Here is a 23491-nt window from a genome sequence, read left to right as displayed (position 1 = left end):
AAGATTTAATCACCTTCCCTCTTTGATCAGCACCCTTCTTCACCATGATCCAGGAGGAGGACAGCAGGGTGCGGTGGAGAGAGCGCTGGATCATGAATGAAAAGGCTTGGTCTCTGTTCCCGAGGATCTCCTTGGGCTGTGGTCTCACGGCGGCGACTGTGGTCCTGCCTTTGGTCCTGCTGCTAAGTGAGTTCGGGAACGCCTTCTGTACTTACCCTGCTGGTGCTGTGAACATCCAATGGGCTGAATTACGCTTATATGACTTTGCATGCAGAAGAGCATGGTCCACACACAGGATGGTGAGCGTTCACGGGCTCACCCCATGGACTGTGAGAGCAACAGGAACAGAAGGGTGAACCCCCACTTTAACACACGCACAGGAGGGTACAGAGAATGCTACAGTCTCTTCTTGAGATACAAGAGCTCACGAAAGAAAGAAGATTCTGAAAGCAGCCAACACAAGAACACCATGCTGTATTATATTCCAAAGATCTCATCCTTGAGAAAAAAATAAAAATCCATGAATATGCAATCAAATAACATTTCAAGGAGGCGCTTGTCTTTTCTTTCTTTCTTTTTTTTTTTTGTGGTACGCGGGCCTCTCACTGCTGTGGCCCCTCCCGCTGCGGAGCACAGGCTCCGGACGCGCAGGCGCAGCGGCCATGGCTCACGGGCCCAGCCGCTCCGCGGCACGTGGGATCTTCCCGGACCGGGGCACGAACCCGTGTCCCCCGCATCGGCAGGCGGACTCTCAACCACTGCGCCACCAGGGAAGCCCGGAGGCGCTTCTCCTCATTCCCATTCCCACGTGAATTGGTGATCCTGACCCCAGATCAGGAGACCTAAGACTCTGCATCCACTTGTTACTGGTTCAACTAGCAGATTCAAGTATTAATTACTTATAAAAATTGTGAGATGGGTGATGACCGCCATCGTTGTTTTGGACCCTTCCTCCCTTCCGAGCTGTCACCGGGGAGAACCGCTCTTTGGGAATGAAAAGAGAATGCGTGTCATCACTTGACTGTGGCTGGAATAAAAGTTTTGGTTGGTGAGGAGGAAGCTGAACCAAGTAGCTAAAGGCAAGTTTTGGATGTGCTCAGCATTTCAGCTATACAGTCCATTTTAGTCTGGTCCCGCATGAAAAACAGGGACCCAGGTGCTTTAGAATACTTCTTGATAGAAAAACATTCACCTTGTGGTATTGCTCAAAAAATGATTTTGGGGGCTTCCCTGGTGGCGCAGTGGTTGAGAATCCGCCTGCCGATGCAGGGGACGCGGGTTCGTGCCCCGGTCCGGGAAGATCCCACATGCCGCGGAGCGGCTGGGCCCGTGAGCCATGGCCGCTGCGCCTGCGCGTCCGGAGCCTGTGCTCCGCAACGGGAGAGGCCACGACAGTGAGAGGCCCGCGTATCGCAAAAAAAAAAAAAAAAAAAAAGGACTTTTGACCTTTCTTTTTTTTGGTATAGCGAAGTGTGGTGATTCAATGCAAACGTTGAAATGTTTGTTATTGGGCGTATATGTGGAGACGGTCTTGCATGCATATGCGCTGTCTCTACATTTAAAATATAAAAGTACAGTTGGGTAGTTTTCATATTATTACGATGCACTGTGTCCGTGAGTACATATCTGTAGATAAAAATTCTCTGCCCAAATTAAAAATATCCAAATACCACGTTTGACTCATTTCTATGCTCTAGTCACAAAGTGATACTGAATAGAAACTTATTAGCATTTCACCAAGTTTCTTCAGATCATTGTTAAGAATAATAAAAAAATACAGAAACATTTTAAAACACAGTATTTCAGTCTTAGAATGGTCAGATTAACATAATTATAGCCTTAAGTTGCCAACAGTGGCACATTTCTCATTTTCATGAGAATGTAGAGGTTCTAGCGGATCGCAAGCTAATAGGTTCCTTGGTCTAAATATATACAGTAAAATCTGCAGCAAATTTCTGAAGCATTAACATCTGAACCCTGGAGATATCTAGTGAGTAATTTGCGCTGCAGTAGAGCAGATTTTTTTTTGTTTTGTTTCGCAGTTACACAGCTGCTAGGAAATATATTTTTAGATTTGCTTTTCAAGGCAAGCAAAAATGATACCCACTTTGTGGATCTGTAACCAGAATGTTCCCTCAGTCCCTCTGGCAAGGGAGTAGGGACCCACCTACAGAATGTTCCATTCAGTTGCCTTCCTCCTTGGAAGGGAATACAAGGAACAGCCCTAGTCGCTCATCCGTACGAAGCCTTCAGACACTGACCGCGACACCCAACGCTTTAGAGGCGTTTGCTTTGAAGTTCAAGTGCCTTGTAGATCAGGTCCCCACTATGTCTGAATTACCTCATCATTTGACATCATCACCATTTCTTGTTGCGGTTTTCCTTTGGCAGCTCTTGATACCATATCAAGGGCAAGTGAAGAGGAAGAGGTTCAAAGAGTTCAGTCAGAACAAGGGAAAGCGTGACCTTTGATTTCACAGGAAAAGAAAAAAAAAATAAAAAGAAAGAAATCAAGTACATGTGGCGATCAACCAACTGAGGGAAACAGTCCTCGTATTTCAGGAACATGGGGTGAGTTAGTGCAGCCGGAGCGACGGGCAGTGGTCCTGCAGCTGAAAAGATGCACTCGGCGTTCACACCTTTTATCTGGACAGGTCTTAAAAGAAATAAATCTGCACAAAAATGATGTGCTGAACAGCTTTTCTTTTGGGCCAAGTAACAAGACACCAGAGGTCCTGAGGACTCTTTTTTTTTTTTTTTTTTTAATTTATTTATTTTATTTATTTACTTTTGGCTGTGTTGGGTCTTCGTTGCTGCGCGCGGGCTTTCTCTAGTTGCGGCGAACGAGGTGCCACTCCTTGCCGCGCTGTGCAGGCTTCTCATTGCGGTGGCTTCTCTTGTTGCGGAGCACGGGCTCTAGGCGCGCGGGCTTCAGTAGTTGTGGCTCACGGGCTCTAGAGCGCAGGCTCAGTAGTTGTGGCGCACGGGCTTAGCTGCTCCGTGGCATGTGCGATCTTCCCGGACCAGGGCTCGAACCCCTGTCCCCTGCATCGGCAGGTGGCTTCTTAACCACTGTGCCACCAGGGAAGCCCCTTGAGGACTCTTAAACAAGAATTAGATTTTATTCTGACACCAGAACGGTTCATGGCTGTCAAATGTATAATCTGTAATGACGTTTTGCTCTGTCCCCTCCAGAATTTGGGCTTTACCTTAAAGCCTTGGTTTCTACACTTTGCTCAGTTACAAGAGACTGTCACCATTTCGGCCACATCCTCACACCGGCTGTGTTATTTACTCTTTAACGCTTTTCTTGATGTCAGTTTTAAACTGACCTTTTCTTTCTTACCTAGTTGTGATGAAGAATCATATTCATGAACTCTCAGGTTCTTTGCGCTACTTATCTTTCCAATACTCCATACAACAACATTATATAATCATCAAAATGTAGGAATCTGTTTTTCTACGTGCTGTCAAAAAGCCCTGGTTCCAAGTGAAGAACAACTTTCGAAGCGCTCTGAGTAGGGATACGTGGGAGTTCCCAACGGGGCTACCATCAGAGCCATTGCTTCAGCAAAGAGGCTGACTTTTGCAAATAATGCTATAATACTTCCCAACTCTTTTAAGCCAAGATTGCTTCATTCAAAGTATCTCATAATTTGAAGCAGCTGCTGTTTCTTCAGTTGACTTGATGGTCTGTTCTCTTTCAATAAAAATACTGGAGAATCTAAATCTGGTTAGCTCAAAATCCATTTATTTTTGGGGGGCCAGGCCCATGCATTTCCAATTAATGAGCTCTGGTCCCACTGCAGGGCTGGGCTGCTATCTGAACAGGAAGGAGGACCTGGTTACACTTAACTGCAACACGGACGGCTCAGGGAAGTCAGATGTAGAGTCTTTTCCTAAATCAACCAAGAAAACACACCTTGGGGCACCCAGTGGGGTGAGAACTAAAGCAGTGGGGACACTAGAGATGGAGAAAGAGCTGCTCTGAGGTTTCTGTCGCTTCCTAATTTTGTGATCTGGACCAAGTCACTCCATCCACGCCAGGCCTCCGCAGTCTCAACTGACAGATGAAGGGTTATAAAAGATGATGTGTAAGACCTTATTTCCACCTCTGAAACTCTATAATTCCAAGTCAGCCAGGCCTGTTTCTGGAGGTAACATCAGTGACACAGATCAGGTGTATTTCCTCAACCACTGGTCTGGAGTAGCAGTTCAAGTGACTCGGGAGCAGGTGTATTGCTCCTGTAAATTACACGCAGACCCCATGGGCAAAAAGGACAGAAAGGAAATGGCTTAGCACCAGGTGATTTATAGCTTAAAACCTTTTTCTTCTCTCTTAAGAAAAATAAACACGTGCTTTTCCCCCTACAAATATATATATATAAAAGTAACATGATTTATATAAAAGCATTTATATAAAATGCTGAGAATTTTTTTTAAAGTGTAAAGAAAAGAATGGTCCCCAGATACACACTACTATACATAAATTAGATGAGCAACAAGACTTTACTGTATAGAATAGGGAACTATAGTCAATATCTTATGATAACCTATAAGGGAAAAGAACTGAAAAAAAATATATATGTAACTGAATCACTTTGCTGTACACCCAAAACTAACACAATATTGTAAATCAACTATACGTCAATTTAAAAAAAGAAATAAAAGAAGGATGGGCCCCCGGAAGCTCTCTACAAATTAGGATCCTGGACCAAGGGAACCTGTGCTGAGGTGGCCGGATGCAATCTCCCATAGTCTGGGCTTCCCCGACGGGGACCCACGGAGAAGACAGAAAAACAAAACCCCAGGAAGAAAGCAACATATGGGTGGCAAAGAATACAACCTGAAAATACCAGGACTTAATAAACTCCCCGTCAGAGGCAATTTCTGCTAACATCTGTATTTACAAAAGCCAAGCCAAGAGATGCGGTTTGGATATCAAAGGGCAGAGGGTGTGGAGTAAACCCCTCTGGATCTCCCCAGCAATGGCTAACAACGCAGCCCGTGCTGAAGGAAGAGGGGAGTCCTGTTCTGATCCAATTTGCTAGTTGTTGGCCAGCCCTGGATTTTATGCAGCCATGGAGCTGGAAGCAAGTTGCCTTGATCCTGCGGCCCAAGTTCAGGCCTGTGATGAGCCGCTGCATCCCTGTAGATGCTGTCGGCAGTAATTACTTCTCATCGCAAATCACCAGGAGGTTTTCGCAGCCGAGTGGATGTCTCAATCTTCGGGCAGTGGGGGGGCTAGGTGCGTTGAGGAGAGTAACAGTCCGTGCCTCTGGGGTGGCTTGGCTAGCTGCCCTGACTCCAGAACCCTCCACCTCCGATGTTCTGTAACTTTCTTGCTGTTCTTCTCCTAACAGCTCTGCCAGAAGCCTGAAAGGGCAGCAGGCAGTCACATGTAGGCAAATCTCCATTCCAAGACACTTTCTCACTTCCAAATCAGGCTCATGAATCAGCTCCCTGCCCTGTCCCGGGAAGACGGTTTTTATGAGTGACGCAGCACATGAAGCAAAGCAGGAATCAGGAAGGAGGAGAGCGTAGTTCAGCCACAGCGCTCTTTGCAATCCCCACACGACCTGACTTTCACTGTGTTCTTCTTACTCCAAGTAAGTTGCAACCAAGTCCCCGGATGAACAACCAGTCTGATACTCGGGTTTTGGATGCTACAGATCGAACCAAAAAAAAATCCCCAAACTGAACAAAATAATTTCTCTTGAAGCCGAATAAGCATTGCTCTTTGATAATTATTATTTTCAAGATAAGTTATCTGTATTTGACTGCAGACTGGGAGTTCTTAGCAACTGGTAAGGAAGGGTGTGCAGTGTGGGATTTAAAAGTAGGTACTATAGATAGTCAGCCTGGGGCTGAATCCCAGGCTTTGCTCCTTACTAGTGTGTGATTTGCCACCTAATCTCTCTCAGCCTCAGTTTTCCAAACCTTAAAATGGGTATAAAAGTACCTATGCCTTGGGGTTATAATGATGACTAAATGAAATAATATATATTAATCGAGACCACACTGGTTCACAACTTCTCATCCATACTAACTCACCTATAAACTGAGATAAAGATAAACAGATCCACGCACACATGTACCCTTAAAAGGAAACAGACTGCCTTAAAAGGACATTGCTCTTATTAAATGTCTTTAAAAGAAATAAATACAAAACATTGTGACTGAACTATTACAAGAATAAGACAGAATAGTTATCTCTAGTAAATATAATTTCTGCCAAAGATTTTTTTTCCATTAAACCTGATAATAACAGCCTTATATCTGTCATATAAAAATTGCAGACATTTTTAATGTTATACATAAAGCTTAAGTGGATATTTCATAAAGAATTTTTTAAAACCCAGATAAAAAAGCACTTTATATTTTAAAATGTAAAGTGATGTTCACAAGGAAAATACAACAAATAACATTGCCCCTGAATGTTGAAAGAAGCATACTAATCCTCCCTCGGCTCCCCCCAGTTTGTACCACGCCTTCAAATTTTCATTTGTCTCGGAAACCGAAGGCAAGTCAAATACCTTTGTGAAAACACTGAAAATTGTCACAAAACACATACATCAATGAGATCTGTACTAGCAAACAAGGTTGACACTTGAAATCCTTCTCTAAATTATAAGGTTAAACAGAAACTAGATCATGAGATTATAGGTTAGAGACAGCCCAGTGGTGGGAGAGCCAGGTTCAGGACACTGGTCCACAAGAGCCCTCCCAGCTCCATGTACTATCAAATGGCGAAAATCTCCCAGAGATCTCCATCTCAACGCCAACACCCAGCCTCACTCAACGACCAGCAGGCTACAGCGCTAGACACCCCATGCCAAACAACTAGCAAGACAGGAACACAACCCCCACCCATTAGCAGAGAGGCTGCCTAAAATCATAATAAGGCCACAGACACCCCAAAACACACCACCAGACGTGGACCTGCCCACCAGAAAGACAAGATCCAGCCTCAACCAGCAGAACACAGGCACCAGTCCCCTCCACCAGGAAACCTACACAAGCCACTGAACCAACTTTAGCCACTGAGGACAGACCCCAAAAACAACAGGAACTACAAACCTGCAGCCTGCGAAAAGGTAACTTAAGTGGATTTTAAAAAACAGACTAATGCCAATAACAAAGAAGCTTCCTTCTAAGCAGTGTGCAAGAAGTTAAAATAAAAACCTAGCATTTAAATTCCACATTGCATTGAACTTGAATACAGAAAAGTTAACTCAAATGGAGGTAAGTGTGCTACAGCAGCACCAAAAAATTCTGAAAATCCTATTTTGGTATAAAGGCACAGTTCTTACCTTACATCTTCCACGAACCGTTCTCTTCTAGAAGAAACTTTCTAGACGTGCAGAGACCCTGAAACCACCCATCTCTCAAACGCTTCCAGCCCTGCCTGTCTTGATGGTTAACTAAATGCAAGGCTTGGGTTTTTTACAGAAGGAAGTTTTAGTCAAAATATGTGGTTTAAAGGAGCTGTATCCACCCTTGTTAAAACTATTTCACGGACATTCAGAGGTTTTGTTTCTCCTCTGTGAAAGTTAAATCTGAGTAGGAAGGCATTTTTCCTGTCCCGGAAATCAGCATAACTAAAAACCAATGCTGAGTTAACAAGAAATGTTTCTTCCATGTGTCCCGTCTGGCAGGAACGGCAAGCCATATCAAGGGAACACGTGATGTTTATAAATACAATATGGCTCATGTTGTCATAACCTCTCAACGACCAAAAAAAAAAAAAGTTCAAGGAAAAGCAAGCAGCCACACAGCAGGAAAGATGAGATTTGTAACACTTGGAAGCTGCTTATCAGATATGCGTATATTACTCTTTCTTGCGTCTTAAAAAATAAAGCTGGAAGTGGGGAGGAAGGAAGAAAATACCTTGCTCTGGATAGCCACTGTATTAAAATGTGTTTGCCCAGCTATTCATTTCAGTAAGAGTAATTCCTTACCAACTGCAACAGAAACATCTTTTTGCCTGTGAGAAAGACAAGTCATGAAAGGCGCAAAATGAGGTGCATCCCTCGAAAGCCAGCTCCATAGTGTTAACTCCAGCAAATAATAGGGTGAAGGCAAGACGGCACATAGCCTGGAACGGATGTGACAATTACAGATGTCTGTATCATTATTGATCATTGACTTTCTGATCTTCTACTAGACTGGAAGATCTGTGAGGGCAGTTACCATACTTGGTCACTGTTATATCTTCGGAGTCTTGTACAAGAGCCTGAACTACCGGAGGGACTCAATGCATAACGGTTGGGTTAGCGGAAGTAGGTTAACTGTTCCAAAATCATCACCCCTACTTGATAAGTTTGGAGGTATTTGAAATACTGATTCCCATGCAGTCTAAAAGCAAGATCTGTCCTGCTGAGTTATAAATACAATAAACCAAGATCTGTCTTATTTAATTCGTTATCCAGAGATTTGCTTACTTTCTACCATGGGTGAATTTAACTCTTGAAAATAAAATGCAGGTAGGTGTGCATTTCTGACAATCACTTAGTTTCATCTGACAAATCTGTTACTCTCATCTTAAATTATAGGGTAATTAACTGTGATAAAATTATATTTATAGGATGGGTAAGTTTGTTAGAATAGGCATTCTTAGTTCTCATTTTGGTCAGTAATTATTCCTGGGATAAACAAGGGGATGTGCTGTAAATCTCAAATGTTTACACGTGCAAATCACTGTACTGGTCTTAGCAGAGAAGCTATTAACTAAAAGTCTGTGATATGAAAAGTGCTGACATGAGCCCCTTTTCCAACCAGACGTTTAATGAGAATTTCCTCAAAGCAGGACATTTTCTCAGGGAAACAGAGAGTGTGAAGATGAATGGAATAGAGGCTTTGCCCCCTGAAGCCTGGAGTTTAGAACAGAACTTAAGATGTGTACATCAATAACTACAATGCAGACAGGATCAGAGGCGGGGGGGGGGCAGGTGAGGTTCTACGGAATCAGAGAAGGTACAGTAGTGAGTGAGGCTTGGAGACGAGAGGAGTAAGGAAAGGCTTGAAGAAGACAGTGGCTGTCGAGTTAGGTCTTCAGAAATGGGCAGCACGTGATGTGGAGAAAAGGGAACCCTCGCACACTGCTGGTAGGATTGTAAATTGTGCGGCCACAATGGAAGACAGTATGGAGATTCCTCAAAAAAATAAGAATAGAACTGCCATATGACCCAGCTAGTCTACTTATGGGTATTTATCCAAAGAACACAAGAACACTAATTTGAAAAGATATCTGCACCTCCATGTTCACTGCAGCACTATTTACAATAGCCAAGATATGGAAACAACCTAAGTGTCCATTAGTGGATGAAGCTGTGAGTTGTACACATGCATAAACATATGTGAAATGTACATATGCACAAACATACATACATACAATGGAATACTACTCAGCCATAAAAAAGAATGAAACCCTGCTGTTTGCAACAACATGAATGGACCAGGAGGGTATTACACTAAGTGAAATAAGTCAGACAGAGAAAGACCAATACCATATGATTTCACTCATATGTGGAGTCTAAACAAAAACAGAACACCAAAATCAGTGAACAAACAAGATAAAACAAAAACAAACTCACAGATACAGAGAACAGTTGGGTGGTTATTAGGGGGAAAGGACGTTGGGGGAAGGGTGAAATGGGTGAAGAGGATCAACTGTATGATAATGGATGGAAACTAGATGTGCGGTAGTGATTGCTCTGGAGTCTATACAGATGCCGCCCACCTGAAACTTACATAATTAAAAAAAACGGGTGGCCCGTGGACATCGATGTTGAAGACAGTAGTGTGGGAAGGACAGTAGTGAGCACTGTAGTGGTAAGAAGGTCAGTTCTGGAGCTGGCCGTCTGGCTCCGAATCTAGCTCCATCTCTGATGAGCTGTGTGGCTTTGAGCAAGTTCCCTAACCTCTCTGATCTGCAGTCTCCACATCCGAAACAGGGGGTCATAAGAGTTCCTCTCACACTGGGTTGTTTTGAACAAATGGGAGTGATTAACTCTCAGCACAGTACTTGGCGCAGAGTGTTTCATGACTGTTAGTTATTAATATCACTGCCATTGTGTGAGTGAGGGGGACACCAGGGTGGCCGGGTCAAGGAGGATCTTGAGTGAATGAAAGAAAATCAGGTAGGAGTGGTTTCTGAAACTTCTATTTCTAAGGGATTCTCCTGTCTTCCATTTCTGTAGGATTACTTCATCCTTCCCCAAATCCCAAACACTTCTTCTCAACCAGAGCACTGCCCTGTAGAAAAGAGGGCTCTGAGCTCTGTGGAAGGGCCATTTCAGACATACATACTAAACGGTACATACTTCTTCTTTCTCTTTCTTCTATTCTTTCTCCATTTTTTCTTTTTTCTTTTTTGGTGGGATATCCTTTTAGCCCAGTCAGAATAGAATAGAATGGAGCATGTTCAATATAAAAAGATGCCAGGAAATAGACACATAATAGAACTAAGAAGTGAGACAAATATTTAAAAAGGATATTTTCCCTGTTCTAAAATCTTGTCAAGAGCATCATTTCAAAACTTGCAAAACCTGAATGGAATGTCAAGGAAGGGAGGCTGTGGGCTGAGTACAAAGAGTCAGAAAGAACTGGGTTCAAATCCCATGTCTGACATATACCAGCTATTCGGGCCTGGAAAAGACGTCACTGGCCTCAATTTTATCATCTGTAAAAACTGAGTCAGTTCACATGCTTTGTAGAGTTGATGACTTAACACGCTGCCTTCTACGTGGACACAAGAAGGTCTATTATCGTATCTAGAAACACAATGGTATAGAATGAATACTACTTCTTAAAAGAAAATTTAATTAAGTTAATTAATTTATTTTTGGCTGCAGCACGCGGCTTCCAGGATCTTAGTTCCCCGCCCGGGGACTGAACCCGCGCCCTCAGCAATGAAAGCGCCGAGCCCTAACCACTGGGCCGCCAGGGAAGTCCCAACTGAATGGTTACCTACTTGTAACCCGGCTGATTCCACAAGGAAATTAATAGAGTTCACAGAGATCATTCCAATTTGGTACCCCCCGCAAAAGTCAAACTGAAATGTATGACAGAAAGAAGATGAAAGTAGGAAAATTAAAAATAGAGGCCAGGCACGAAGCCAGCACAGCACCAACACTCACGCTGTAAATGCCTGTACGCTCGCTGTGGGTGAGCCAGGAATTTAATTCTAAGCTTTAGAGTAGCAACACAAAGAGGGAAAATGATCACTTACAAGATTCAAAGTGTCCATATGATAAAAATAAACCAGGAGGAGCACAACTATTTCTGGTGATGAGAACAGAGAGATATTTTTGCAGTGGGTTCTCATTAATGACGGAAAATGAATAATGCACAAGTCGTAGCACCATGATTCTAGCACTCAGAGCATCTGCTTAACAAGCATTTACACTCGCCGCGTATGAGGCACCAAGACTGGCTTTCGGAGACGAACATGAGCTGGCGTGTGCCCTCGGAGAACTTACAGTCTTGTGCGAGAAGATAAGCACGCAGCTAAAGGATGAAAACACCAGGAGAACGTATAGCATGCCTCCCCCAAAAGGAGAGATTAGATCTGACAAGAAAGGCTGCATAGAGTAGGCGGTCTTTTATTTGGCCTCTAAGAGCAAGTTTGTACTTTTTCATATTTTATTATGGGCATTTCCACCATAAAATAAGTAGAGAAAATAATATAATGAACTCCCATCATCCAGCTCTGACATTTTTCAACATTCTACCAATTTTGTTTCAACGGCCACTTCTTGGGTTTGTTTTGCCAGAGCATTTTAAAGCAAACCCCAGCAGTCATGCCGTTTTAGCCTGTAAATACTTAGTGTGTCTCTCTTTTTTTTTGCAGTACGCGGGCCTCTCACTGTTGTGGCCTCTCCCATTGCGGAGCACAGGCTCCGGACGCGCAGGCGCAGCGGCCATGGCTCACGGGCCCAGCCGCTCCGCGGCACGTGGGATCCTCCCGGACCCGGGCACGAACCCGCGTCCCCTGCATCGGCAGGCGGACTCTCAACCACTGCGCCACCAGGGAAGCCCAGTGTGTCTCATTTTTAAAAACATAACTACCAAGCCATTATCATACCCAACAGAATTACTGGTTATCCCTTAACATCATCCGATTCCTAACACATGTTCAAATTTCCCAAATGGCTTCAGAGATGTCTTTTACAGCCGGTTTGTTCCAATCAGGATCCAAACATGGTGCACACATGGCCTTTGGCTGTTAGGGGATAGAAGAGACCTGAGAAATAGAACAGTGTCCCCTCCCACCCTTTTTTCATGCCAGCAGCTTGTCGACATAACTGAGCAATTGTCTTGTAGTATGTTTGATGCGTGGAATTTCGGAAGGTATAGATAGTAAGTCCCCTACATATGAACCTTCAAGTTGCGAACTTGCAGAGATATGAACGTGCGTTTGCATGTCCAATCACATAAGTTAATTCCCGTGTCTGGCACACACTGTCAGGTGCGTGCATCCCTTACAAATGGCTGTGCTTTTGTGTACTTTACTGTACACTATATACTGTATAGAGTACAGTAATCAGTATCTTTCTTTCAAGCCTGGGATGTCCTGAAGCAAGCATAAAAGCAGTGGCGATGTAGCTGGTACCGTACTATACACAGCTCATTGTGTTACTTGGGTACTTAGGCTAACTAGGTTGGACTTAACGAACAAATTGCACTTAACGAACTTGCTCTCAGGACGGAACTCATTTGTATATAGGGGATTTACTGTATGTGGGGAAGGACAGTGCATTTCAGAGACTCGGAGCAAGAACTGAGGGGGCTCAGGTTGGCTGTTGGGATGGAGATGATATCGACCAGCATCCTGTGCTATTCTTTGCACAATGGCAAGTTGCACTCAGGGACCTGAATCGGCAAATAGCTGATTGACTAGAGTAAAAAGAGCTGGGGAGACCGGTTAAAGGCTGTTGCGTGACCGACTGATAGAAAAATAAAGAACGCCAGAACTACAGCATCAGAGCGGTGCTGCTAAGAGCCTGGGATCTGCAGCCAAGCTGCCTGGATTCAGACCTCAGCTCTGCACTCTCTTGCTGTGTGGCCTTGGGCAGCTGTCTTCAACAGACCTAAGCAACTGTTTTCGGAGCTATAAATACAAGGGCTTGTACCAATACCTGCCTCAAAATGGTGCCTTGAGGATTTACCTGAAATTACCCGTCAACGTGCTTCATGAATGCACAAAAAACGTTAGCTACCGTGAGCAGTGATGGTGCAGGCCAGGGCGGCAGGGTGGTGCGTAAGAGTCCTTGCAGAGTGAAATGGATGGGCTCTGGGGACTGGTGGGATGGGGTGAGAAACCAGATTTAGGCTGTTAAAGACTCACGGATAACTCGACTTCTTAAATCTCTTCTCTCTCCCCCTTCAAAACACACAGGCACAGGCACACAAATACACACCACGAGCAGTCATGTACTCATTCACAAAGACAGAAAAACAAGGAGGAAAAGGCTTGGGGCTAACAAAAAAGATTAGGATTTTTTTCTTCGACAGGATACACTGGAAACACTGGAAGAATATCCATGTGGAGACAACCACTTGAAAGTTGAACATTGGTCTTGAACTCCAGAGACATGGCAGAGTTTTAAGGGTCACCTACATTGACCTAATGGTTAAATCAGTAGTAAGACAAAAACGACAAGTGAAAAGGTGCAGATGAAAGAAAACATGCAAATTAAAACACACACACACACACACACACACACACACAGGTGAAGCCTGCTTGAAGGCTCTGAAGACCAGGTAGAGGGAAAGAGAAAGAAGAAGAGTTAGTCAATGAAGGAGGCTGGGGTGTGTCTGCATGTAGGCAAGGGATTTAGAGATGGCAGTGTAAGCCAAGGTTTCTAAGGAGACCACGCATCACAGTGAAATGCAGAGGTCAGATAGAAGAGGTCTGGGGGGCAGTAAGTGAGTTGGCCTTCAGGAAGTAATTTAAGATGCTGGGGAATGCATTCTCTATGCAAATGTGGAGGCTGTCTTACATGCAAGTAAAAATTCAAGACATATAGGAAGGAGAGAACTGAGTGACTGAAGCGAAGAACCTTGGGAAGTAATCTCAAAGCACACAAGAAGGTGGAAAAGCCTGAAAACTGTGAAAAGGCCACTAGGTGTGGTGAACAGGAAGTCCCCGGTGCCCTCTGAGAGCCACGGAAGGGAATAGCCCATCTTCTGAGTGGTACAAGTGTGAATTATGAACCCATGGGTACATATGTAATTTTGGCAAAAGGGCCCGTTCCATGTGGTGAGCTCAGCCCCTTGGGAACTTAATTATCAAAGCTACTGTCTAATGTGATGAAACAAAAGCCAGGCGATTCATTTAGATCCGGGTGATTTGCACCTACATGTAAAGAATCAGGGGATGCTCAGTGCCAGCAGAGAACCACAAGTCTCATTGGATAGACTAGCTTCAAAAATGCTCAGCTCAGGAAGAAACGAAAACGCTAAATTGAAAAGATCCATGCACCCCAGTGTTCACAGCAGAGCTATTTACGATAGCCAAGACATGGAAGCAACCCAAGTGCCCATTAACCAATGACTGGCTTAAGAAGATGAGGTGTGTGTGTATGTATGTGAGTATATACATACATACATATATATACATACATACATACATATATATACATACACACACAATGAAATATTACTCTTCCATAAAAAGAATGAAATATTGTCATTTGCAGCAACATGGATCGACCTAGAGAATATTATACTTAGTGAAGTCAGACAGAGAAAGACAAATACTATATGATATCACTTATATGGAATCTAAAAATATTACAAATGAATCTATATACAAAACAGAAACAGACTCACAGACATAGAAAACAAACACATGTTTACCAAACGGGAGAGGGAGGGAAGAGGGAGGGACAAATTAGGAGTATGGGATTAATAGACACAAACTACTAATACATAAGATAGATAAGCAATAAGGATTTACTGCATAGCACAGGGAACTATGTTCAATATCTTGTAATAGCCTATAATAGAATATAATCTGAAAAAAGTAACTGAACCCCTTTGCTGTACACCTGAAACTAACACAATACTGTATATCAACTATACTTCAATTAAAAAAATAAATCAATTTAAAAAATGCTCAGCTAGATGCTCGATGAACAACTCGACGCGTATCTTCCCCACCAAACATCTATTCCATGCACGCCCTAAGGCCCCAAACCTCGGCGTTAATACTTTAGCTTTGCACGCTTCATGACTAACACCACTACCATCAGTGCTCTGGATAACTGACCGTTTTGGATCCGGAGTCTCACATTTTCTCTTCTCTCGCAGGCAACATATTAAATTCATTGTCTAAGGAAAGTCTCCGAGGCCACCACAAAGTGCTGGCGTTGCCGCTGTTGTACCTCTGCCTGGTCCCACCCGTGTTTTCCGAGACACGCACGTGTATTGGTAACGAGTGGGCGGCGGGGAGGTCTGGCCCAGGCTGCCTCTGGAGGCTGCTGGACGAAGACCGGTGACATCAGGCGCAGGGCTGCACAAGTGCCTCCGGTGAGCAGTTACCTTCAAATCCCTTCCCGGCCGCGTGCGCACCGCAAACATACGAGGAGATGGAGCTCTCCGCCCACCACGCAGCTTGGTTTAGTCTACAGCAGTTGATCCTTGCTCTGTTCTCTATTTCTGCTCTTTACCATGAGCGATGGGCTTATGCAGCTGCGTCCCTGGCAGGACTCAACAAAGCTTCCTTTCCTTTAATACCAAGGCAGCCGCCTTCATCAAGAAGGAGACAGAATTCCAAGCCCCAGAGCCAAAAGGTGAGGCAGAAGGAATTCCAGGTCTTTTAGCTTCTGGAATCCATCAAGAGGGGCCAAGCTGCAAACTGCAGGCACCATCACACCGAGTTGGTTTTAAAACTGCGTTCTATTTCTCATTTCTAAGTCGTCTTCACTGAAACCTGAAAGCTTTTTCTGTGGGTTGGATGGTGAACGTTCGTTTCTCCTCCTCTAGGGCGAAGAGTTGGACTTTCCTCCGGAGAACACGGCTGCCTAAAGCAGGCTGTGGGCCACTCGGAAAGTGGCCCACAAGGGTCTCGTCTAAAAGTAAAAACTGAGGGCTTCCGCGGTGGCGCGGTGGTTGGGAGTCCGCCTGCCGATGCAGGGGACGCGGGTTCGCGCCCCGGTCCCGGAGGATCCCACGTGCCGCGGAGCGGCTGGGCCCGTGAGCCGTGGCCGCTGCGCCTGCGCGTCCGGAGCCTGTGCTCCGCAACGGGAGAGGCCACAACAGTGAGGGGCCCGCATACCGCAAAAAAAAAAATAATAATAAAAGTAAAAACTGAACAACTCTACTGAAACCCAGAGCCAAAGTTCTGAATCCTCATAGGCTCTGTCCAGATGGTTAACGCTTGACTTTCTCTGCGCTCACTGCTGCTCCTTATGGAGATAGCACATCTGCTAAAGAGTTAAAAACAGGCGTCCTCCCCAGCCATAAACAAGATTTTCAGAGGCGATTCTGGGGCCCCTGTGTGGGCTGCACGTAGCAAAAACAGAACTCTGAAACTCATGAAACTTTGAAGGCTAGATGTCTCAAAAAGTAAGGATCTCCAAGGGAGCAAGGACTCTTAAGAATGTCACTGAGAAATAGAAGAATGAGGTCATGGAAAGCAAAGCGTACCATGATATTCAGCGCAGGCTTCGTGAATAGCGTGGTTCCATCGGTCTTCACGTAGTGCTGGTTTATGCTGAAAGTGTAATGCCTAAAAACAAACCTCCCAATCCTAGCTTTCCTGAAGCAGCAGCACAGCCTCCACTTCAAATCACAGACTATTTCTGACATAAAAAAGCAGCCATGGAGAATGTAAGAGGCCTCTTCCTCCCAAAGCGTGTAGGCTCTGATCCTACAATGTCACCCCTCATCTTCCAGCCCAGAATGACCTGGAAATTCTCCCAGCACTTTCTATTTTACCTCCTGGCCTCTTGGTCCTAAACTCACAGACCCCGTGTGGTAGGTAGAACAAAGATGCCTTCGTCCTGGTCCCCAGAACCCGTGACCACACGGAGACGGGGACGAAGGTGGCCCATCAGCTGACCCTGAAACAAGGAGATTATTCTGGAATATTGGGTCCAATGTTATCACAAGTGCGCTTAACGGAGGAAGAGGGGGCGCTGGGGGTGTGATGAGGGAAGCAGGGTCAGAAAGATGCTATTTGGCTGGGGTTAAAGATGGAGGAAAAGGGCTACAAGATGAGGAATGGGGGTGGCTTCTAGAAGCTGGAGAAAGAAAAGGAAACATATTGTCTCCAAGCTTCTGGAAAGGAATGCCAGTGACCTCTTGATTTTAGTCCACTGGGGTTATGTCGGACTTCTGACCTCTAGAACTGTCAGGTAGTAAATCTGTGTCATTTTAAGCCACTAAATATGTGATAATTTGTTACAGCAGCAGTAGAAAAACTAATACCCCCGGTCAGGAAGCAAAGACCTTGAAGAACACTACGGCAACTCTAGGACAGACAGTGCCTGGGTTTCTTTGGCAATAGAACCTACTCATTTACTTTTCTTCTAGTTAGACTCTTTTCAGCATCCAGTGCTAATCCTCAGAAAGGATGACATAAAATGGCGAGGCGCCTTCTACATTTGTGTGGGGCAGGGGGAGGGTGCATCTGGAGAAGTTAATCCTTCTTTCTTCTCATTTTTACTGCAGAGGAATGTAGCGCTACTGTTAGAAACCCAACCCCTTTCTAATGGACGTGCATTAGTGTGATTTTACAATCTGTCTTTTCAGTTTCCCTGTTCTTTATTCTTCAAAATATCCCTGTGTGCTTTGAATGTTTGGATAATCTTCTACGGTGATCTAAATCTTTTAGCTCACAAAGCACGCAGATTTTTGTACTTTGCCCTCAACACAATTCAGGTGACATTTGATAATATTTAACACTATTTGCTGTTCTAACAGCAAACAGTCCTGAATTAGGAGGTGCATAATTTAATTAGGTTGCTAGGACTTGGAATAGCAGATATAAGGATATTAATAGATTCTACATGCAGTTGTGCACGGGCTCTGTTGTTGGTGGTATGTTAGTCTTGTTTTTAACTGGAGAAAAAACAGCAAGAGATCCTCTGAGTAAGTTAATGTATTATGGACCAAGAACCCTTTCATGTACAGATTTTCAGGAACCCCCTGGAGTAAGGACACAAGCAAAGTCCATGCTTAGAGATGAATTACGATGTGTGAAGCCCTGTTTCAATCCCTTTACTCCAAATGATCAGGAAATCTGATTTCTCTACCAATGAACAAATAATGAGTTATCAGACAAGAAGAGCAGTAAGAACCCCCCAAATGTGGTGTTTGGGTGTGATTACACAGGGACCACACGCCAGAAGGAGGGATGGTTCAACCCACAGAATTAAAGTAAAAATAGAACAGGGACACTTACCCTCACGTCTCCGTTCACAGTTTTCGGTGTGTGGTTGAATGCGTGGGAAGGATCCTTGTTGTACACTTTGAGAAGGGATCTGTCCTGAATGTTCCTGGAATCAAACACATCAATAACTATGGCAGAAGAAAGGAGCCTTATTTTGGCCATTTCCTTCGTCTGCCCATAAGAATCAGGTAAAAGACATCCACAGACAATCTAGCCCTTGGGTGCAATCAACCAGGCAAAAAGTTCTTTTACCATAAAAATAGGCAAAAATAAATAAGGCAAAGGAGAAAAATGACTTCGGCTTTTCTTTCCTTTCCTATTTTTTTTTTTTTTTTTTTTGGTTCCTCAGGAAAGTATTATTCTTTCCCTGTAGCTCTCCACCCGTAAATATCGGGTAGCATAAACCTTCTTTCAAGATTCTGGGCAATGAAAGCTAACACTTGAAGAAACAATAAAGCTCCCATATTTACCATACATTCAAAGGGATTTGGTTAATATTTAAATATTTGATTGTTTACTTTTCCCAGACATTTGGTTTTCTGCTTATCTCACGAATACATGCAAAGGAAAAATGCTTTTTTCCCCTTCAAACACCTTAAGCAAGGGAAAGAAAATGTATTTGCAGTACAGAAAAAAAAAAAAAAAGTACCACAAAGATCAAAACTAGTATCTTTACGATGCCTTTTTTTTCTTCCATAGTGGATTTTTTTGTTTTTTTGGAAGGCATTTAAAAATTTTATTAGATTCTTCTCTCCAGAGTGGATTTTTTAAAATACTGCTCTACATACAAGTTGAATTACAGGAAAAGCAGCGGATAAATTCTTCCACGGGTCCGTCTCTCCCTCTGAACCCACTCGGAACCCTGGAGTCACCCGTACTGCTGCAAGGGACAGAACCACAATTCGCTAAGAGCCCACCGCAAAATCATTCAAGAGCTTCGGAATGTCTACAAAGTCCTTCGCCCTCCCTCTGCGGCTTTCATCAGCAGAAGGGCCACCCCCAGGAACGCTTAGCCCCGTCCACACTGAGATTCCTGCCAGGGCCAGCCAGCGCGGTGAGCTCAGGGAACCCTGTGCAGGAAGACGCGCTCCCTTCCTCCAGCTGCAGCCACGTGTTTCGGGGGCTGATCGCAATCATTGGGGTTATTGGGTTGTGTTTCTGTTTTCAACGAAGTGGAGCATCCTTGGACGAGGCTTGCTTCCCTCCATCAAATACCCATCAGTGGTTGCTTTAAAGCAATGACTAGCCCCAGCTTTCAAGGTTGCCCCAAATTTCAAGCAGCCCATTAGAAGTCCGCTTAAGAGGAGGCGTGCGGTCCTTGTTATCAGAAGGGACTACGTTGCTAGGAGGGGAGGAGGCTGCGGAAGGAAAGGATGTGGGGATTCACTGCAGGAACTCACCCTGTGGCTGGGAGGCGGGGGGGGCAAAGTCCCAAGGGACGATGTAAAGAAACTGAACACCTTACTTGAGCCATGAAAAAAAACTTAGTGTGGGACTGAAGGTATTTAAAACACAGGAGGTTGATTTATTAATTTAGAAACATGTTCATCCAAGATGAACCAACAGTAAAGGCCCAGCTTGCGTTCACCACGGCAACATTTACAACACAGAATTTCAGCCTAAACTCTCTGTAGCATTTCCCTAAGGAGAAGATGGAGAACACAGCACCATGATGAAAGAGCCAAATGTTTAACAAATATACAATATATATAACAAATATACTGTCACAATATATTATTAACAATATATGAGATAACAATATATTAATATATTAACAATATATTAACAAATATACCAGTATTCAAAAATACTGGATGTGAAATGAAATTTGTCTCTGGGTTTAGAAGACTAAAGCCAGTGTCTTCAGGTAAAATCTACACGCTACATTTTTTTTTTTCTTGCAAGGAGCGAGGTTCTATTTAATGCTGATGGTGAAATGAAATAAAATAAAATATACTTGAGGCATTTTACGCGTAAAAGCAAAGAATAATAATTCTTTGGAAAGGACATACATGTGATCGTCTCACATAAATATTATAATCATCACCACATAAACACATTTTATCCACTTAAATATTTTTAGATCCACTTTTCATATGTAAATCAAAACACTGAAAAGTAAAATTATAGGCAAATTTATAAACCAATGACTTTCCACTTAAACACTTTAAATGAGATTTTTAAAAAATCAGGCTATCAGTATCGCAGCCTAAGAATCAAGGAGACCATCACTTCTGCAAATAGAAACAAACTAACGGAAAATTATTATTGTTTAAAGTCATCACTATTCTCAAGCTCTGCTTCCATTTATTGGGTTGGCCAAAAAGTTCATTCAGGTTTTCCAAAACGTCTTACGGAAAAACCCGAATGGACTTTTTGGCCAATCCAATATTTTATCCACTGAATTTGCATCAGGAAGGATCATCTCAGTTTGGAAGTTTGGGGTACCTTTTCCTCTTTGTCGTCCCTCCCATTTCTCTTTTTGTGACTACGTCACGACATTCCCAAACAATGTGTGCAGAAAGTCTTAGCAGTTATACTCTGAGGCTTGGGAAAGCCTCTAGAAAATCATGACTCATTGTAATACAAAAATTCTTGCACGGGCCGCAAGACAGTGGGGTCCAACTGCTGACAATAATCTCATCAGCCTGGAGCTCCACAATCAAAAGTGGCTTTGTGTAGTTTCATGTGTATTTATTATTACCATATCCCTCAAGTTCTCTCATTGCAAAATGCAGAAATTCAAGAAGATGGCTGTCCATGTTAAAACACTACATGAGATTATATTACTGTGAACATACTCTCTAAATATCATGTGATTACTTCACGTTTAAGTTTATGCTTTGTAAATTCAGGATTCTTTTGGTGACCGCTTGATTAATAATTTATTTCAAAAAACAAACGTGAATTTTCTGAAACCCATGAATATTTAAACATGTTTTTAAAAAGCAGGAAGGTTGGGTAACAGATATAGAGCACCTATACCTTAGGGCATGTGTCGAACCTTGAAAGCTCTAAATTACTCATATGCCTTGGTACATGCCTAAATATGTCATTTCAGATCACTGTTAGATATTTATCAGTTTACATTTATTATGCACTAAAGGCATATTGTTAAAAAGTAGTTCCTATTAATTCCATGATGAAGAAACAGGAAAGTCTGCTATCCCCACAGGGAAGGGATCCAGAAGTCCAACTTTGGGCCCACATGAGTTGAGGGGAGAATATTCTGAGGGAATAAAAAATTCTTGGTCAAGAATATGGACAGCCAGGATTGGGTCTGGGCTTAGAAATTAACTGGCTACATGATTTGAGTAAGTCTTAACTTTTATGCATCTGAGGTTCTGGTCCCATCAAATGAAAGGGCTGGTTGAGTCACTCAATCATTTTTTCCGCTCTAGAATGTTCAGCGGCTATACTAGCGACTGCTTGCTTGTGTTGATTTAAGTCCTGTTTCTCAGGCTTGTTTGGCTAGAAGAGCTCCGATGGTCCCTCTGTTCTATGCACAACACCACTGCAGTTGATAAAGATGTTTCTCTTTCCGTGCCACCTGCCACAGCATGACTCCATTTAGCCTCGTTTTAGAGGACATTTTACTAGGAGCCCAGGAGAAAGCTCACCAAGAAAAGTGGGATCCTTTAGTAAAGGCCAACTATTTAAGAAACGGAAAAGGAGAATGCTTCTTAGCCTCCTTTCTTGTGGACAATAGCATAGAGTCCACTGCTTTTAGTCTAACTTGTTCGTATAAAGAATAAGCCAGTGAGACCATTACCTAAAATGTCCACAGGCTCCGTCTGTGATGACAAGAACCCTTGAGAAGGAGTTGGTTAAGTTCCACCTGTAAGTATAACCTTCAACTCATATGATCTTTCTGGGCCTTAGTTCCCCTAACTCTTAGATAAATAGCAGACTGGCTCATTTCTTCTGTTCCTTTCAGATGTACCATGCAAAGATCTGTGTGGGAGAAGTCTGTCCTCACTTTTGTAAACCAAACCTTGTCAATGAGTTCTAGAAAACCAGACAGTGGTTTCACACCTGGGTAAAATACACCTGCCCATCAGGACAACAGGTGTGCTTTCTTCACTGGAACACAAAGAGATAAGGAGTCGCTACCAACCGTCAATGCAAGATGGTGGACACACGCACATGAACAAACGACGTAGCTGCTTACCTGACATCATTTAACTCATAATAGACATTTCTGCTTTCATCTTTGATGTAAATGGCGACACTGGGCGACTCCAGCATTTTCATGGTGAGCTGCTGTGGAAAGGCACTTACGAAGAGAGCACGGATTGTGTCTGCACTTGTAATTTCGTTCGGCATTCTGAGCTGCTTGGTTTCGTCTCCATACTGGAGATAAAGAACCCCTGCACGCAAGATGGACACAGTTATCAGTCACAGACCGAGACTCACGCAACACACAGCACAAGCTAAGCCACTTCTGCCCTACCAAAGGCAGGGATGCTCTGGACACGCTTGCAAAGCACGTCACAAGAGACCCGTGTTTGGAATTTCCAAGAAATGCACTCTCTGGTTATGATGTAAATACCCACTTTTATTCTCTGGAGTCCGGGCAGGTGTTAAAGAGGCTCATTTTCAACTATTTTAAAACCCAAAGGACAAGAAGCTAACCTTTGGTAACCTAAGGCAAAAGCCAATACTCGATACCCTTGAAAGGTATATTGAGGAATTTGACACCACAGGGTGAATTTTTTCCCATGTCTTTCACTAACCAGGAACACAATCATTCTAGCAATAGGTAAACGACATAGGTTATGTCTTTATGTCCATTCAGAAACGTTTTAAGGGGAAATGCTACAATATTTCTGTGGCTCTAATACATATTGAATGTTTGTATCAAATGAAAATATCTACAGTACAAGAGTCTGGTGCCCCAATGTGTCGGAAAGAAAATGGAACAAGTCAGTTGCACAAAGAACACCACAAGCACAGGATCATAGCATTTTAAACTTCCAGGGGGCGTGGGGCTCCCCATGAACCATGTCTCCCAGCCGTCATGGCCCTGTGCAGTGTCCCCTCCCATGTGGAGACCGGGCTTGGCCATGTGACCCGCTTTGGCCAACG

At 43.6% G+C, this 23491-nt stretch overlaps 1 protein-coding gene across 45 annotated transcripts in view; it reads right to left on the bottom strand.

Moving 5' to 3' along the window:
* Positions 1-23491, bottom strand: part of KIAA1217 (KIAA1217 ortholog) — a 769974-nt gene that overhangs the window by 97694 nt on the left and 648789 nt on the right. For 40 of the 45 annotated variants that reach the window (XM_067030413.1, XM_067030414.1, XM_067030417.1 and 37 more), the window contains 2 exons: positions 22575-22773; positions 18416-18509 (listed from right to left, as the gene is read on the bottom strand). In XM_067030413.1, the coding sequence (XP_066886514.1) occupies positions 18416-18509; positions 22575-22773 (293 nt within the window). Of the gene's footprint in view, positions 1-7313; positions 7657-18415; positions 18510-22574; positions 22774-23491 lie in introns of those variants that run through there. The other 5 variants (XM_067030420.1, XM_067030426.1, XM_067030429.1 and 2 more) reach the window with 2 other exon arrangements.

Source organism: Kogia breviceps, chromosome 3, assembly GCF_026419965.1.
Source record: "Kogia breviceps isolate mKogBre1 chromosome 3, mKogBre1 haplotype 1, whole genome shotgun sequence".
Taxonomy (NCBI): Eukaryota; Metazoa; Chordata; class Mammalia; order Artiodactyla; family Physeteridae; genus Kogia; species Kogia breviceps.
The sequence above is the reverse complement of the archived record's forward strand: the minus strand, read 5'-3'. Positions and strand labels throughout refer to the sequence as shown.